The sequence below is a fragment of the Sesamum indicum genome, linkage group LG13 (assembly GCF_026168435.1).
Source record: "Sesamum indicum cultivar Baizhima isolate 11 linkage group LG13, ASM2616843v1, whole genome shotgun sequence".
Taxonomy (NCBI): domain Eukaryota; kingdom Viridiplantae; phylum Streptophyta; class Magnoliopsida; order Lamiales; family Pedaliaceae; genus Sesamum; species Sesamum indicum.
Genome location: NC_142669.1, coordinates 18400768 through 18419924, shown reverse-complemented (window position 1 = coordinate 18419924; position 19157 = coordinate 18400768). Strand labels below are relative to the sequence as shown.

At 33.2% G+C, this 19157-nt stretch overlaps 3 protein-coding genes and 1 non-coding gene across 6 annotated transcripts; 3 read left to right on the top strand and 1 right to left on the bottom strand.

The window, feature by feature from the left end:
• The first annotated feature begins 2948 nt into the window (after window positions 1–2948).
• Window positions 2949–6519, top strand: LOC105176462 (Nucleotide-sugar transporter family protein). The gene is made up of 7 exons (XM_011099275.3): window positions 2949–3212; window positions 4037–4085; window positions 4172–4398; window positions 4680–4878; window positions 4971–5114; window positions 5528–5602; window positions 6023–6519. Exons 1-7 carry the CDS (start codon window positions 3073–3075, stop codon window positions 6182–6184), a joined length of 996 nt encoding a protein of 331 aa, XP_011097577.1. The 5' UTR covers window positions 2949–3072; the 3' UTR covers window positions 6185–6519.
• A 3312-nt stretch (window positions 6520–9831) lies between these two features.
• Window positions 9832–9905, top strand: TRNAN-GUU (transfer RNA asparagine (anticodon GUU)). The gene has a single exon. It is a non-coding gene; the product is annotated as a tRNA-Asn (tRNA).
• A 695-nt stretch (window positions 9906–10600) lies between these two features.
• On the top strand, window positions 10601–14252 carry LOC105176459 (ras-related protein RABH1e). Its single transcript, XM_011099268.3, has 6 exons — window positions 10601–10955; window positions 11463–11533; window positions 11939–12027; window positions 12228–12339; window positions 13012–13102; window positions 13755–14252. Exons 1-6 carry the CDS (start codon window positions 10839–10841, stop codon window positions 13896–13898), a joined length of 624 nt encoding a protein of 207 aa, XP_011097570.1. The 5' UTR covers window positions 10601–10838; the 3' UTR covers window positions 13899–14252.
• Window positions 14253–15230: 978 nt separating this feature from the next.
• On the bottom strand, window positions 15231–18886 carry LOC105176460 (uncharacterized). 3 transcript variants are annotated; one of them, XM_088876970.1, is made up of 5 exons: window positions 18684–18886; window positions 17188–17415; window positions 16937–17033; window positions 16222–16330; window positions 15231–15517 (listed from the first exon to the last, which is right to left on the bottom strand). In XM_088876970.1, exons 1-5 carry the CDS (start codon window positions 18705–18707, stop codon window positions 15439–15441), a joined length of 537 nt encoding a protein of 178 aa, XP_088733096.1. In that variant the 5' UTR covers window positions 18708–18886; the 3' UTR covers window positions 15231–15438. The 3 variants fall into 3 exon arrangements, with proteins under 3 accessions (XP_088733096.1, XP_011097573.1, XP_011097571.1); XM_011099271.3 differs by having other exon boundaries at window positions 17188–17472; window positions 18684–18884; XM_011099269.3 differs by lacking the exon at window positions 18684–18886 and adding an exon at window positions 17617–18670 and having other exon boundaries at window positions 17188–17472.
• Window positions 18887–19157: the final 271 nt, after the last annotated feature.

Sequence of the window (19157 nt, the reverse complement as noted above, 5' to 3'; positions counted from 1 at the left end):
TTATAGCAGACAATGCAAATGTAGCCTTGGACTATTTAAGTAATATGGTATTAATGATTTAATAGAACTATAGATATTAATGTCATCAATTATTACAGATTATAATTAAGGTCGAATATTGTCATCTCTGATGTGGGTTCAAATATGTGTTTGTGGAATGACACGGACTCTTGATTTGTATGTTAATTCTCACGTAATCATATTTTTGTTACAAAAACTTCCGAGACGAATGATGGGCTCGTTTCCCATTTTTGTAACCACAAAAAAGAATTACATATTATTTATTTCACATACTATTTTTATTAAAATGGACATATATAATATAAAGTTCACATGCAGATAAGATAATAATTAAAATAAAAATAAAATATATAAACCAACAAATTGTATTTAAAAGAAAATCAGCTTAGCACCATTGATACGATAATGAAATTAGTGCATTTGTATTAAAACAATGTTGAGTCACTCTCTATTTAAAAATATATATATAATTATAATTAATTTCTAAAAACTATAAAATTAAATAAATAATGATCATATTTAAAAATTTAATAAAATAATATCATTAACCACAATTTGTAACTGTAATATTTTTTTTTTATTTTTTTATTTTTTGTATAAGAGATTTATAGATGAAGTGAGTGGAAGGACTGGTCCAAGTGAGACGAGGCGGAGGCTCCAGGAAGAGGAGTTTTGGATAGGACTACCACATTAGTTCATGAATAGACCATACAAAGTTCATGCATAGATTTTAATTCTTTCCGAATTTTAACATTCTAATTAATTAATATTCGAGTGTAAGAGGGTGTCTGAGTGCGTTTATAAACTTTTCAAAATATTTTATACCACGTTTGAAATTTTATAAGATGTTAAAAAATATTAGGTGAATTTTCAGCAAACAGACTTATAAAATTAAAAAAATAAGATGTTACGAGAATATAATTTTTTGTTTCAAAAATAATAATAATTAGGAGTTCTCTACTTATTGTTTATATCTTAACAAATTCAATCGAATTTTATCATAATAATTCTAAAATTTATGGTTGCCGATATTTTATAAAATTAATAAACTTATTTTATTTGTGTTCACAAAATTTTGGTGTCTGTAAAAAATAATTACAAGATAAAAAGATATATAGACAAAATAAAACTTGTTCTTGGATGTGAATGTGTGGTCTTATTTGATTTATAGAGCAAACTACGTGATATATTAAAATATGGTATCAAGGCCTTGAGTTTTGAGCTAAGAAAGACGTGAGACACTTGTGGTTGTAGTGTAGGGTTTCATTGTGGCAATCTGTTGCATGTAGCGATTTGTGTTGGTATGTAATGATTTGTTGTGTGGGGAGACCATTAATTTTGAATTTTGAATTTTGAATTAATAATTTATTCTAAAATTTCAATGTCAACTATTAAAAATATCGATAATTAGTCATCGCGGCATGTTGTCCCTGTGTCTATATAATAAATAATCTTTCACATTTTAAAATATATTATAAATAAGAATAAAGTATATAAACCAACAAATCAGATTTTTTTTAAAAAAATACCTTAAAGTAAAATAGCGACACAACAAGCGAATTGGTGTAGTAGTGTTAAAATGACGTGGAGTCACATTTGTAAAAGGAAACAAAGGTAATTATAATTAATTTTTAAATTAGTCTAATTAGAGGCATAATTGCCATATTTTTAAAATTGTTCCGAGTTGCCATTAACTATTGATTATAGGTGTGGATTGTCTTTCTTTTTCATGTTAGTATAGACATTGATAAAATAAAAATACGGCAATTCATAAAAAAAGAAAAAATAAAGGGTGTGTTACATTTGGTTCCTTAAGTATTTGTTAAAATTATTTTAGTCCATTAAGTTTATTTTTTTGACTTTAGCACCCTAAGCTTTAGTTTGTGCATTGGTTTGGTCCCTCTGACAAATTTTTGGCAGATTTTGACTGTTTCAAGGATAAAATGATCAATTTAAATTCAACTTTCTCACTTAAGTTTGTAAAAAAAATCAAATTAATAATAATTTTCGATAGGAAACCATTTTTTCTTTCATATATTTTTGTATGTTTGATGTAATTATTTTATGTAAATAATAATTTTTTGAACTCTTGTAAATATAATAATAATATATTGCTTAACTTAAATAAAATAATCTTTTTTTTATTTTTAGAAGTTACAAAAATAAAATATAATAGAATTATGAATATATTTTATAAAATTTATCTAATCTTAAAATATATAAAAAATCTAATTTGAAAAACCCTTAAAATGAATCAAATCAACCAAAAAAATTAGTTAAAATTTATATTCTATCAATTTTCTGTTTGAAATTCCAAATATTTAATAAATATTGTTTATGTTTAACTTTTGCAAATTTATCTTTAATTCTTAAGATGAAAAAATACTGACATTGCTTTTTATTCATTATTATATTTTTGAACTAAATAAATTTTATAAAATTTATTCATATTTTTTATTTATTTAATTATTGAAAATAAAAAAAGAACTGTTTATTTTAAATTAATCAATATGTTATTATTATGTTCACAAAATTTTAAAGTTATCATTATTCACATAAAATAATTATATTATGTTCAGTGTACAAATATAGAGAATTATTTTTTGGCTTAAGAAAAGGACTTGATACACTTACAAACTAAAGAGACTGACATGAGAAAAAATTAAATTTAAATTGATAATTTTATCCTTCCAAAAATTAAAATTCGATCATATTTTCATCAAAAAATGGTTCGAGAGATCAAATTGAGATAAAATTTAAAAATATTAAAATAAAAAAATAATTTTTTTAATAAATTAAAATGATTTTAAATAAAAATTTAAACGACCAAAAATAGCATTTACTCTTTCCTAAATTGAAACTTTAGAAATTAGAACATTGACGAACACGACGTCGTGTGGCAGCCAAAGCCGGCTATTTCCTTTTGCAGCGTTTCCCCCGTGGACGCCAGACAGAAGAAAAGCACAAAATACAGACATTTCTCGCAATTAAGTCTTTCTTCTTCTTTTTCTTGTTTCTCGTAACCCTCAGAAATTACCGATCGCCACATCAATGGCGGTCAGGAGGCGCGAAGCTCCGAAGGCCGGCGGGGTTAACCCGAATCCGAATGCTAGCACGAAGGTGTGGCTCTTTTCTTTGCTGCTGACGCTTCAGTACGGTGCTCAGCCTCTCATCTCCAAACGTTGTACCAGGTGTTTTATTTTAATGATTTTCTTTTTTTTTTGTTCACCTTGTTGTTACTGATTTGGTAAAGTACTGGAACCGCAATCAACATTGTTGTGCTTTTGAGGAAAGATTGCTTCATTTTTTAGGTTTTGATTCGGAATTGTGTATGGTTGTATCCGATATTGCTTTCTGTTTTATTGGAGGTTGGCTGTATACTGTGCTAGTTGTATGTGGCTCTAGAGAAATTATTTGCTTAAGACATCGTGAATATTGAAGAAATTGAGTACATTGATTACTAAAGTCATTTAGTGTACTTATAAGGTTTCAGATTGGGCTCTGTATAGTGCATACTATTGATTGATTACTCCTGGGCGCTCTGTCCATATATTGCCTTTATGCTTACTCTGGTTGGATTGATCGCTCTGGGTGTTTCATCCGCCACCAGGTGCTTTCGGTTTGTGCTCTGGTCTGCAGATCATTTTCCTTTGTTTTATTGTTTCCATTGGTTAAGTTTTGCATCTAGTGAAATTTGTCAGAACCATTACAGCAAGTTCTCCGCCTGTGCTCTTCAAGATGTGGACGGTCGTCCATATAATACGTACTTCAAAGGTCTGGAATGGAATTTCTTCTTCTGAGGAAATGCAGATTCTGCACATTCAGCCAACCACATGCAGTGATTTAGTATTCCCCTTTTTTGTGCATTATAGATTTATTGGGCTCGTCGTATGTGGTTTATCAGTAGTTAACTGCACTAATTTTTTCATTTTACTATGAGCCAAAATCTTAATGCATTAGAAATAACTTTTCTGACAACTTACATGTTCTCTGTCATATTTTCTTCTTCATGCAGTCGAGAAGTTATAGTGACTTCATCTGTTCTGGCATGTGAGGTGGTTAAGGTAACTCTTGTTCTATACTTTCTTCTCCACCTAATTTTCAGGTTTTGGTTCGTTTGAATTTTAAGTCTCATTTGGAAGTGTGATAGGTGATCTCTGCTATCATGCTTTTAGCGAAAGATGGAAGCTTGAGAAAGACATTCAAAGACTGGACTTTGATTGGCTCTTTAACTGCATCAGGACTTCCGGCTGCCATCTATGCGCTGCAGAATAGCTTGTTGCAGATCTCATATAGAAATCTTGATTCACTCACATTCTCAATGTTGAACCAGACGAAACTCTTTTTCACAGCATTGTTTACTTTTATCATATTAAGGTACTTCCTCATTTTAAAAAGTTGCATTTCTGTCATGTGGCACATGCAACTATCAAATTGGAAGCCAGTGATCCCTCTACTGTCATGCTTTTCTTAGCACTATCAGCATTCTCAACCTTAGTTACAATTATGTTTGCTGCAGGAGATCACAGCAACTTGTACTGGTTTCCTGATTACCAGTCCCCCCCACCCCCCACCCAATACAGGAGTTGGTTTTAAAATTTTAATATGCTTTTAAAATTTCTTAGGAGTCATGTTCTTCTTTTTGGTTCCATTAACAGGCAGAGGCAGTCAATTCAACAGATTGGGGCTTTGTTCTTGTTGATAATTGCTGCAATCCTTCTTAGCATTGGTGAAGGCTCAAGTAAAGCATCTAGTTCACGTAATCCAGATGAAATCTTATTCTATGGGATTATTCCGGTCCTGGTAGCTTCTGTACTTTCCGGTCTGGCCTCGGCTCTGTGTCAGTGGGCTTCTCAAGTAAGCAAAATAACTTAATGCTCCTGTTTGGATTTGAAAGCTGTGTCTGCTCATATATTTACCCTTTCTAGTTTGCAACATTTTGAACAAAGGTCAAGAAACATGCATCTTACTTAATGACTGTGGAGATGTCTATAATTGGGAGCCTTTGCTTAGTGGCTAGCGCATACAAGTCTCCAGATGGTTCGGCTATCAGACAACATGGCTTCTTTTATGGGTGGACTCCTTTGACTTGGGTAAATATTCTCTATTGATCATACCATTACGAAGTATACATGGAGTCTAAATCATGATCTCCTGATGCGCAAGTATTGAGTTTTCTCTACTCTTTGTGATCTTCATGATGCTTCCTATGTAAAAAATCAAGATGAGATATTAACTCTGAAACTGATAAGTGAAAGGCGTGTTTATTGGACTCGGAGCTGTCTTTATCACTTCTAAGAGTGTATGTGTATTCACACTTGTGTGCCTAATGAGAAAATGTCCCATAGTATGCTCAACGCATTAATGTGGAATGTATAATGTCTTATGAGCTAACAATTTCAACAACATTTTCGGTATCTCGTGTGAGATTTCATTGATTATACATGACATTTAGATAGTTTTGCATGCTGTATAATTTCAAGTTTCATGATTTTTGTTGTTCCAGATTCCTGTTATACTCAATGCTGTTGGTGGAATTCTTGTTGGTCTTGTGACAAGTTATGCTGGTGGTGTCCGAAAGGTGAGTTTTCAGATTTTTATTCTAAGTAACATACTGCCATAATCTACAGTGAGATACTATTGGGTTCCCATTTTGAAAAATCCTTTATGCTGGGTGTCCAAAATAACAAGCATCTGAAATTTAAAACCACGAATTTTCTACATCGTTGAGTTGGGAATTCAACGGCCCGAACCATCTCAATGTTATAGTTTTCAGATTGAAAACAATGGATTAAGCTGCATATCATCCATAAGGCCTTGATAGTCTGTATGACATGAATTGTCTCTGAATAGGCATGCCCATGCACATGACTCAGAAGAAAGACAAATGCATGTTAACAACTTCCAAAGTGGTTGTAATTAATATTACTATCATCAGTGATTTAGATACTCTTCTACTGTTTTGCTGACGGTTTTATTTAATCATTCGACATATATGCAGGGATTTGTCATTGTTTCTGCCCTTCTGGTCACTGCCCTTCTTCAATACATTTTCGATGGAAAACCACCTTCACCGTACTGTCTTGTGGCTCTCCCGTTGGTTGTCACTAGCATATCGATCTACCAAAAGTACCCATACCGTGTCAGAAAGAAGGAATTATGAGTTAAAAAGACAAGCTATAACATTAAGGGGGGAAAGGTTGCTTTTATACATCATTAGTTTGAATTCATGTGTATCGAAACATCAGAAGAGTGAGGAAAATCGCTCGAAATTTTTAATGAGCCAACTTTTTCCTCTTAGGGCAAGGATATTGAACTATTGAAGAGGGCATGGCATTCTGTTGCTTGCTTTCCTTCATTTGTTCTTCCTCATAGTAAATGTTGTGACATTGATATCTAATCCAGCATGATACATGCATCATAATGTGCAATTGGCTGACTCACCTTCAGTGTTTGTATGTTGCTGGAAATAATAGAGAATGATGTGAGATTTATCAATTTCTATTTCGGATGTATCATCTGTTTTTGCTAATTTTAACAATGTAGCATATCACAAATCCTGCAGTATACTAACACACACTGATTCAATTTCTCTTTGTAGGTTCAAGTTTTTTGGGAGGGTTAATTACACTTAAATTCCCTCTATAAATATGAAATTACACTTTTTCCTAAAGAAATTCTAAAATTACATTTATACCTCGTTCAAGATTTAACTGTTTACACTTGGTCTTTTTTTGTTATGGTTTGAACCAAAAAAATGTTGATATTAGTAAAAAATATTATATAAAATTTTAATTTTACTCCTTATTTAATATTTTTATGTAATAATTTTGTACTTATAAGAGAAAAAATATAATAATGTTAACCCTACTTCATATATATATATATATATGTCAAAAATATACATGTCAATATTAAATTAGGGGTAATATGAAATATTTAAAAAAAATTTTTTGTTAATGTTAATATTTTCTTTTCAAATCCTAACAGAAATAGATCATGTGTAAACAAGAAATTTTTGGAGGGTTGTAAGTGTAGTTTTGAAATTCTTTTAAGAAAAAGTATAACCTCATATTTTTAAAAAAGGTTTAAGTGTAATTAACCTTTTAGGAAAAGAAATAGTATAAACCATCATCGTAATGCAATTTTCTGCTGAAGATAACAGTTTCTTTTCTTTTTTTTCCCCCTAAATGCTATTACTCTTATTTGTAGGATATTCAATGGTATTGGTGGACAAAATTTGGATCAGAACTCAGGACTTCCCTACAAAGGAAAGGTGATGCTAATTCAACTTACTGATTGTTGGCCCTAAAATCATACTTGTGGTACCTATGATTCTGAATAAGAGACTGTGGATCTGTATAGTTACTTCAAAGGATGGGATATGCAAGGGATGGGTTAGAAATGGGATAAAATGGGAGATGACACTAATTTATCACATTCATTTTTGGTTTACTTGTATGGGATATTTGAGGGGTAATATTATCTTATGTCTATTTGGGAGGATAAAGTGGACAGAAATTGTAACATAATGCTTAATTTAATTGCTTTTTGTCCAAATGAAGCTCAAAATTATGTAAAGGGACCAATACTTCTTATTTATGCTTTCATGCTCAATTGTAACGGGAGTTGTATTCCTTATCTATTTCATCTATTGCTTCAACTGTAAGAGAGTAGTACTCTTTATTTATAACTTTCTAGATGTCTTTAGGAAGTTAGTACTACCCGTTAGAAAAGAGACACACAGTTGTAGCATGTCTCAAATGATTTGGCATCCATGCTTTGCCATTGCTTCAAAACGGTGTTGTTTGGAGGAGTATGTGGATGAGTGCTACACCAAAATCACTTACCTCAAGGTTTATGAAGTGATGATCAATAAAGTCCTTGGGTTAAAGGACTACATCAAAACTGACATATAGCCTTGCAGCCTCCAAAAATGAAGATCAAGAGGGGCAGGCCACAGAAATTGAGGAGGAAGGGACCTAATGAACTCCAAAACACATTCACGAGAAAAGGATTAACTCACACATGCATGAATTGTTTTGAAGTAGGCCACAACAAAATAGCACCACATCCAAAGTCCAAAGATTACAAGGTTTGCTTCTTTAGTAATTGTCTGCAATTCAAACTTTCTTACATTGACTAAAGCTAACCAAAGATGTTTGTTTTGTGATAGGCACCTCCAGCACATGATCAAATGCGTAATGCAGGCCAATATGCCCCTCCATTGGGTCACGAAGATGCTTTGGGGTCTCAACCAAAGATGGCTACAAGTGACAATATAAGAACAAGTAGGCTATCAAGGAAGAAGGAATGCAACTCTCTCGAGGAAGAGGCAAAAAAGTTATCCTTCATCAATACTTGCATCTAGTACACTACCAACTGCTCTTGAAAATATCCCGCCTATTGCAACCACCAATACCAGAAAATGAACCAAGAAGCCAACCACTTTTGGGAACATCAGGAAAAATCCAAAAGAAGGGGATGGAAGTCATAAGCAGCAGACTGTTTTTTTTTCAAAAAAATTGAAATTTCTGTATTATTCTGAATTTGTGGTTGTGTTAGGGTTTTAGTGTGGATTGGATTAATAATCCATGCTAATCACTTGTTTTCTTTCTATGACATTGATCCCTGATAATGAGGGCATGATAGATAAACAGGGCAAGCTTGAATTTTGGTGTGATGGATGAAATGCAAGCTTCCACCACAATCTACCTCTCTTTTATTTAGGGTTGTAAATAATATGAATTGAATAAAAAATATTATTATTCAAACTTATGTAATTGATATCAAGCTTAAAAAAATCATTGTTCTAATTAGGGGTGCTAAATGTAATTTTTCAAACCACAAAAAGTTTACGTGTAATTACATAAAACCACATTGGAGGGAAATGTAACATCCCTAATATTTTTGGTTCCACAGTATTAAAAAATATTGTAAATGTGGTTTCATGGACTGAACTTGTTGAACCAAATTTGTTAGGCTTTAGGACCACATATGCAATATTTTTTTAATCTCGTAAGACAAAAAATATTAATTCCGTAAATTATGAGATTAAAAATGCAACACCTTTTATTTTATAGGACAAAAAATGTAATTCTATCTAAATAAAAATAGGAACGGCGTGAAACAACTAAAAGGTTAGTTTAATTTTAAGGTCCCTGGTGGGCTCTAAATACCTAATTTCAGTTACGGATTATTGACTCTCACAATATTCGTGTACTTTGATTTTTATGGTTAACATTATCATCATTATTATCCTTAAGTTGTTGGCTAACGCATTTAAAAGATGCTATATGACTATGGAGATGTTAATGAGTTCTAATTTAATTGGTGAAATCGATGTTTCATAATTCTAAGGTTATAACTTCGAACTCCGTTAATGTATTTGATATTGATATATGATCTTATAGTTATCGGGCTGCTGTTAGATATAGATATTTCACATTGATTGTTTCGATTAATTCAATAAATAATAGTCTATCACTTTCATTTAAAACAAAATATTAAGGGATAACTGCAGTTTTGATCCTCTGAATCTGATACTAATTTAATCTCGATACATGTGTTCCATCTTATCAAAATTCGATACATCTATAAATATGTAAATTATAACTATATTTTATAAAATTTTGACATAATTATGAATACTACCTCGTATTGAAAAATTATAAAGACTCTCCTTAAACAAAAAATAATTATGTAGTCCTAGACAATGTGGTAGAAATTACTATTTTATCCTTGTTGAATTTTTTCTTCCTAATCCAACATATAAAATTAATATATGGTGTGTAAAATGAAAATTTCAAAGCTGGAATAGCTCAGTTGGTTAGAGCGTGTGGCTGTTAACCACAAGGTCGGAGGTTCAAGCCCTCCTTCTAGCGTGCGCTACTTTTAACTTATTACCTTCTCCAGAATTAGAAAAAAAAAAAAAAAAAGAAGTGAAAATTTTCATAGAATTTATTAATCCATAAAAATACTATAAATTATAAACATTTTAAAAGTATATAGTATTATAACTCATAATTCAAAATAATATTTTAATCCGTTCATCATAAAAATAAAAAATTCGATGAGATATGAGGAAGAGTAATCAAATGAACCAGACGAATATTTGTAATTTTTTTAATAACAAAATTATATTTATAATTATATCAAATTCATTAATTATGTAATTATGACATATTTAAGATTCACTACCATTCCAACTCCAAAATTGAATGAATAAATTAAAATTCCCAAATAAAAACGTATCGACTATCGAGAGGGGAAAAAAAAATGAAACTACTATAAAATTAAAATATATACGCTACGTTCATGAAACTCAAACTCGCAACCTTTCTACTGTAAGGCCTCAACAAGACTTAACAAATAAATTACAATAATTCATTTGGATTCATCAAGCAAAAAAGTTTGTTCAACCAATACATAAACATGACTTAACAATATTACAATAATATATATAAAGTGAGACAAATATACGTATTCAGTAAACTCGAACCCATAACCTCAAATTTATTGATGAAACCTCAGTTTTAGCTCTAACAAAAGACTAAGACATGATGGGTCATATTACAAAGGACACATTTGAAATTGAAATTGTGGTGAGTTGAGGCAAGTCCATTTGATATGAAGTGGAACCCCATGAAGAGTTGCCTATAAATACACAATTTCAAACACGTCTTTACGTTACTTACCCATCAAAACTGAATCCCACCTCCCCCACTGCTCTCTTTCCTCGCCATCCTTCATAGATTCAGATCCGATCATCATCATCGTCGTCCTCGTTGTTGTCTCTCTCAATATATACTGCTCCTATGGCGGTGGTGTCACCATTAGCAAAGTACAAGCTGGTGTTTCTGGGCGATCAATCCGTCGGAAAAACCAGCATCATCACCCGTTTCATGTACGATAAGTTCGACACCACCTATCAGGTAAATACACATATTTACATAGACGATCGTGCACATATACACACACTCACACACACACACATATATATATATATATACATATATATGTATGTATGATATGTGAGTGTTTGACATTTTCGTCAGTCTCTTATTTTAGTTTTTCAATTTGTTAATGAAATGTCTCGATTTCTTTCTTTCTCAGTCCAGTGATCAAATGTTATGATTTGATGTAGATCTTGTTGAGGCGAGCTATTGAAATTGTAGAATGTTTGATTTCTTCTAGAAATGTTTGACTTGTCATCATTTAGGACAGTCTTTTTACTGTTTTATTGATTACTAATTTTCACTTCTCTGGTAGAAGGATATTGGCCTTCTTTTCTGCACACACAATACACACGCAAATAAACCTGGTTGTGGTAATATGACTCAAACAAGATGGGTTATGAAATTAATGTGTACTATTGACTGATTAATTAATATATAATATGAACATTTGTGTTGTAATTTTCTTAAAATTTTTATATGCAGGCCACTATTGGCATTGACTTCTTGTCAAAAACTATGTACCTCGAGGATCGAACGGTTCGCTTGCAGCTGTGGTAACATATTCTTTACTCTTTCCACAGTTAGAGCAAGCTAAAAAAAGCATCACCATTTATGTCTTAGGTTTCATTTAAATATGCCGGAGACATAATTACCAGTTACATACGCTTTATAGGATTTGAACATGAGCTTGTCAACTTGGGACACATTTGGACTTTCAGGTTTGAAATTCAGCAGTACTTGGTTCCTGTCTCCTGGAGTATTGGGGTTGGACCATGGATCATAGTTTCATAGGATTAAGTGTCGTGCCATAATTTTCTTATGATATTTGAAACAAGAGATAGTCAAGAGAGATTAACATAGTACTGGTGTTGAACACTTGATCATAGTTTCATAGAACTAATTGTTGTGCCCATATTTTTTCTTATGATATTTGAAACAAGTTGTGCTTATGGGGCCAGGGATACTGCTGGTCAAGAGAGATTCAGGAGTCTTATTCCAAGCTATATCAGAGATTCTTCTGTTGCAGTGATTGTCTATGATGTTGCCAGTAAGTTCTTACTGGTCTGTTAAGCCTTACATCCCTGGCTGGGTGCATTGCAAAAACAGCAATGCGACACATGCTGTTCTTGTTGAATTTCTCCACTAGCTAATTAATTCTTGTCCTCCGACAATGTTATTTCGTTCTTTTAACCTGGCAAAGTCTCGTAAGAATCAGTTGTTCTTTGCTGAATTTTTCTGTCTTTGCAGATCGGCAATCATTCTTGAACACTTCAAAGTGGATTGAGGAAGTAAGAACCGAACGAGGCAGTGATGTTATTATTGTTCTTGTAGGGAACAAAACTGATCTTGTTGATAAAAGGTGAGAGGAGTTCCATTTTCTAGCAGTCTGAGGGACAAAAAAAAGCATCATGAATGTTTGTGCGAATTTTTGCAGAAAACACAGTTGTGCTTGAACTTATCTTTATTATCCTATAAAATAAAAAAAGGAAACGTACTAAAAACTCCCAAAAACACACACACTTCTTTATCTTTCTCTCTTATCCCCAAAAAACAAAGAAAAACACTTTAAAATGAAACTAAAAATCCCCTTTTCTCTTGCGTTCTTCTGTTGGCGTAGGGAGAATTCTGAATTGATTGTCTTAAATATGACTCTGCTCTACTTAAAGGTCATGCTCTAAAGAACACTAATTCCTAGCTCAAGAATCAACCTTAATGTCCACATCAAGTTTTATCTAACCGAACTAATCATATTACAAGTATTATTGCACTAGTCATGCGATTTATTACTGTTTTTACTATACACTAATTACATGGCAAGTGAACCCACCATCTCATTTTTTGAACCTACTCCTAACTAAAACTTCCTGTGTGAATGACGATTTTTCTGCATCCTCAGCTCAAACGGCAGACAGAGACTTGTCTAACTTTTTAGTTGAGGATGATTTGTTGCCATGTTTTAAGCGTGTTTTCCGTTCTGCAATTCCTGGATGAATCAAAATTTATGATATCATATTGTTCTTGCCTTATACAGGCAAGTTTCGATTGAAGAAGGAGATGGTAAGGCTCGTGAATTTGGTGTCATGTTCATAGAAACTAGCGCTAAAGCAGGTTTCAATATTAAGGTGAGGACTATTGCATTTTGAAGAACATGAACTCGATTGCAGCTTCGGGTTCTCCTATGCACACTGCATTGCAGTTTACTGATTTTCTTTATATCAGCATTTGCTCTAAGTGAACACTTTGATGTTTGTTGTGGATTATATTTTGATTTAGGGATAACTTGCATGTATATATCACCTGGATTTGTGTATATCACAAAAAAAAATCCTCAATTTTGCAATCCATACTTCCTTTGGAGTGATATTTTGCCTTATTTGTTCGTCCGACCATTTGGTTTTACACAGGGCAAACCCGTAATATAATGCACAACTGCAGCTGATATAATAACAATGTTGTTTCTCTTCTGGAATAGATCTTCACCTATTTTTATTGGTAAACATAGTTTACGTGGTGTCTTATAGTAGTCGGATGTTTGATTTTGAAATTTTGACATTATCAGAGTCTTAGTCGAAATTTTGCAGGGCGTGTGTTTGGTTTGAAAAATCAGACATGAAAAAACCGCAATTTATCACAGTACGTTTAAGTAGTATGAATATATGTAACTAGTGCAATTTTATTATATAAATAGTCAATTGTCAGTATAATTATTCTTCCGAATTCATGTTTATGGAGTCGCTTCAGAACTTCTGCATCTAAATGTAAGTTGGTTTGCAGCCCCTATTCCGGAAAATAGCTGCTGCACTACCAGGAATGGAAACGCTTTCCTCCACAAAGCAGGAGGACATGGTCGATGTGAACTTGAAGCCGACATCAAATGCTGCCAATGCGGAGCAGCAAGGAGGAGGCTGCGCATGCTAGAAACTGTACCAAAGAGTGAGGAAAAAGTAGGAGGCAAGGGAGGGGGAAAAATTGGAAGTTTTCGCCGCGCGTGTGTGTGTGTGTCTGGTGACATACCATTGAGTTTTTTTATTATTTGGGATGGAGGACTGGAAGTACTAGGAAACAGATTAATTTTAAAGGCTGGAGACTGATCAACTGGGTGGTATTCCACTTCGGAATGCTTAGGTTCAAAATTTGGAGAATTGTATTTTTGTACTTAAATCTTGTTTTAATGTTGGATTTAGGATGGGAACTTCTTACTGTGTATCTTGATTCAGCTTAGAGAATGTGATTTAATTGACAAATTGTGACTGGGATGTCTTTCTTTTCCAAGCAATTGGTCTTTGCACTCCCTGAATGTAGTTAGATCTGTTTTTGAATTGAAAATCTTATTGGGTTAAGGCTTTTAATTTCATTTCGTTATTTAATTAAACTAAAGTGGATTTTCTCCATTATTATGATGGATTTTTCAAAGGGTTAATCTTAAACCCTTTTTGGAAATATAAAATTATATTTTTTTTCAAAGAAATTTTAAATTACACTTACGCTCTTTTCTAAAGTTATCTGTTTACACCTAATTCTCTTCTGTTAGAATTTAGATGAAAAATATTAATGTCGGCAATAAAAATGTTATGCAAAATTTAATTTTACTCCCCATTTAACATTTTTATTTATATTTTTGTACATATAAAAGGATAAACAATATATATATGGAGTGAGATTAACATCATTATTTTTTCTCTTATTGGTACAAAATTATTACACAAGAATATTAAATAAGGAATAAAATTAAAAATTTCATATACCATTTTTTTTTTTTTACTAACGTCGGCACTTTTCGACCAAACCCTAATAAAATGAGACTAGGAGTAAACAATGAATATTTTGGAGAGGGTGTAAGTGTAATTCTGAAAGTTTTTTGGAGGAAGTTGTAGTTTTGCATTTTTAGAGGGGATCCAAGTGTAATTAACCCTTTCAAAGTTGCATCAAATATTGGAGTGATTTGAAATTCTTAAAACTCTAATTCAAGTGTTATGAGAACAATCTTAGGCCTAATAAACCAACCCCAGGCATGTGCTTGAGTAACGCATGCCGAGGGTGGGGGTTCAACAGAGCAACCATGAACCATCGAGATTGATATATCATTCACGATGACATCAGTATATTCAGATCTAATGGTCACCACCCCATATAGGTTTCTACACAAATGGAAAGCATGAAAGCATCCCTCCAAAAGGCAACAACTACATGTAAAATTTTGGCACAAAAGCCTCTTCTACAGCAAAAAATCTCATATTGATGAGCAATATGTAAACCGAAAAATTTGTATACAGGGCAAGTTACCAATTGTTGCATCTTAGAGCAGTTCCAGATGTTTCAATATGTACATTAATGAAAAACTTACATCACTGAACCAAAAACAGGAAGATACAGTAAGCGGAAAAACAAAAACAGGAAGCTATGATCCTAACAGATTCTTCCATAAAAGATGGCAATAAGAAGGCAGAAGTTAAGTATTTTAGACATTACCAGACACATCACTGATTTGCCTCACTCTCAGTGTTAGGTATATTAGGATAATCGTTCCCATGCTAGACCTGAGAAGGAAAAAGACCATTAGATGTTGAGTTTTATGCCAAGGAAGTAACTAAAGCATCTTGAGCCAAAGAAATAAAAGAAAAGAGCAAAAATACCACGAGTTTTAACTATGAATTGAGAGTTCAAGAAGATTTTCAATGATAAAATGAAAAATCACAAGATATCAGTGAAGTTAGCTCTTCGTCTGTCTGTGCAAACCACATTTATACTCCACTGCCTGGTGATATTATACAACATATGCATAATACAGATGACTTTTGGTCATCACATATAAATAGTAGAACTGCTACCCTTTTGTTCATTGTGTGTATCAAACAAATTACCAAAACAATAACAAAAATAGCTAGGGCATTTCGTGGTAGGTCTCAATAATTAAAGCATGCATGAGTAACATAGCGTTGTGATTGAATCCCATCAAGAGGTAGTTCCTGGCCACTAGATTTTTCTTTTTACAGCAGAAGGCCAGAAATATCAAGATTAAACACACAATATCTCTTGGGAAGAAAATTTCTTCACCATTTTTCTTTTTGCTAACATCTAACTTGTTGAAGATTATGTGGGCCCTGCTTCGTCTGCTTGGCCATACCTCAATTTCTATTTTTCCTTTAATGACAAGACATTCTTTAACTCAATATCGATGTTAAAAGTAAAGTTTTACATACGGGACAGCTCAATAAGCACAGTATAGGATGATTGAGCTTACAAGACCGAGAAAAGGAGAACTACTCTTCTTGAATTGAATGAGGGGGATCGCTTGTATTTCCTTGATCTATTAGTAGGCGTTTCATAGACTCTCTCCAGTAGAAACTTATCTGTTATACAACACAAAGAATGTTAGGGAAAAACTGAATCTCATAATACGACATATAACATGGTAAATATCATATGAAAAAGAAGAACATGTTCTCTAATAACATGAATTTATGATGGTTGAGGCTCACCTTAAAACATGATTTATACAAGTTAAGCATTATGAGATCCAAAGATGAAAATAAACAAACGGAATGACATTAGAATGGACATAGCTGATATTCAAGGGCAGCTCATACAACAGGTTAGTGGTACTAGTACTACATGGATATTTGCATGCTGGGTAAAAGTTTCTGTTATCATATAGGAGTTCACTTATTTTTCAATTTCCCTTCACATTATTAACATAAAGGCACTACACAGGCACAAGCATAAACATAGTGCATAAGAAATGGTGTGCTCTTTATGTTTAACTTGTCACAGAAACACTTTATTACATGTGGATCTTTAAAGAGAAGTGCAGAAATTTCAATTGATAGCTTGCACTGGAATTCGAGAAGAAGTGCCTATGCACAAAACCTTTGGAATAGGCAAAAAAAAAAACAGATTGCAATATTATGAATCATTGAGAAAACAGAAATCAGCATGATTGTGGTTGCTTAAACTACCTCTTGAAGTGAACTTTGGTAACTCAACCCCATGTTTCATCAGGAGCTGCATGAATTTTCCTCCTATTTGGAAGCAGATCTCTCTCTGGAATGCCTTCTGTAAAAACAATTCATTTCAGTTTCAGCTCATGCAATGGGTTCAGTATCATCCTAAGAGAACATCATCCATGGCCAGAACACAAAACAACTCTTGATAACATTTCAAGGACATTGAACAAACAAAGCACATTAATGAGAATATAGAGACATACTGCTACGGAATCGTCAGACTTCAAAATGACACCAGATTCTTCGTTACACATGGGAATTTCTGCCTTTCCTTTCTCAATGTCCACATCCAGGACAGATGGTGCATAATTATTCAATTTATCCACTTTTATGTTGATTTGATTTTGCAAGTCAGGCTCAGAATTTAAGCACATCTCGCTTTTCACCAAAGTAGGAACCTCCACATAGCTAATATTCAACGGGAGCTCATTCTGCAGGTTAGGGGTTCCTTTGTCAGGCAAAACCACAATACTGTGGACATTTTGGCACTGAGAGAAACAAAGTAAAAATCATTCAACAGGATCACATAAATCAAAAAGAAAAACTAAAAGTAAAGGAACAATCACATCACAAATCAAAAGGGATAAACAACAAGAAAAAATGCTTGAAACTCTGGGAAACAATATATGAACCTGAAAGCTAGTACCATCAGACCTCATGTGCAGCCACACGAACAAAGACACAAAAATATCAAGATACTCATAAACTTATCTTTAATAAGCCCGAAACGAGCATACATGAGGTCCTGGTTAATATATTTCCTTCATGAATTGCCGAAGGTTAGAGTGCATCAATTAGTCGTATTACATCAGTTTTGGGTTCAAGTATTCACCAACTATTGCTTCAACCTCCAGAATAGATTGGTTGTATTAAGATGATCCGTAATGCAAACAAATATATCATCATCAAAGCACATGATTCTATAGCAATGGAGCACAAAACACGTCAAGTTGTATTAGACTAGCAGTTAAAGTTTCAACTCAAATGTTGCCCCACGTTAATTCCTAACATCCAAAAAAATACAAAATCTAAGAGAAATAGTCAAGAAAACACACCGAATCACGGATTAAGTATTGTGTAACCAATAAAGTACCATGACGCACATAAAGCACAAATTCACTGAGTGGTCAATTGTGACCAACCAGGCACCTCTTCGGCATCATCACCTCCAGCCAAAATCCAGAGCTACGCAATAATAGTTTTTGTCCATACCTCAATGGCGTCATTCAGATTTTTACCCAAGTAAAAAGTGGAAGTATGACCTCATACTCTTTCCAACAATTTTTACATTCTGAGAAATTGATTCCTATAGAACGTAAAGAAGAAGAACAGGAAGAAGAATGCGCAAACTTAATCAAATTCAGAGACAATATCACTATATTAAAACGTTCCCATCTTTGCTTCTAAAAGTTACTATTACATTTCAGGTCAACGGTAATTACCAGCAGAATCCAAGAAACAGAACAAAATTTCAATGAACTAAGAACAAGTTAAACCAAATCTCAAGGAAAACAACCAGCATTGCGGCAATTTCTTAGCTAACTATCGTATTCGAATTCAGAATAACTGAATCGCAGAGTTGAACTTCGAAAGCCACAACAAGATGTTAATAACAACAAAAAAACACAAAAATGCAGCTGAAAATGGACAAAGAAAGGCCATATCCCAATGCTTTTGAAGAGGAAACAGGAAATCTCACATCTTCACTGGAATTGACCGCCATTGAAGAAACAAGGAGCGGAGAGAGAGAGAGAGAGAGAGAGAGATTTCCTGAAGTCAGAGGTGTGTTCCGAATTCTCTCTGCTGCGGTCTGTTTACGAAATCAGATGAATGCTAATAGCCTACTATGTGCATGTATGTATGTATCTTTGTGTTCGCTGCGGGGGTGGGTTGGGGGGGGGGGGGTGTTACACAGGCACGAACTGCCACTGCCAGGAAAGCTCCTGATCACGACATTGATGACCACGACAAACATTTCTGCCCCTTTTTCCTTTGGACGCATATGCCCCTCGCTATGCTGTCTAATGACCGTTTTTGTACTTTCCTTTTCTTATTTCTTTTTTATTTATTTATTATCTTTTATCCTAGCACTAATGGATTGGGGTGTCCGTAATAATTTTGCTCTATTATTGCGAGAATTAGTTATAAAGAAAATTACGAATTAAAAAATAAT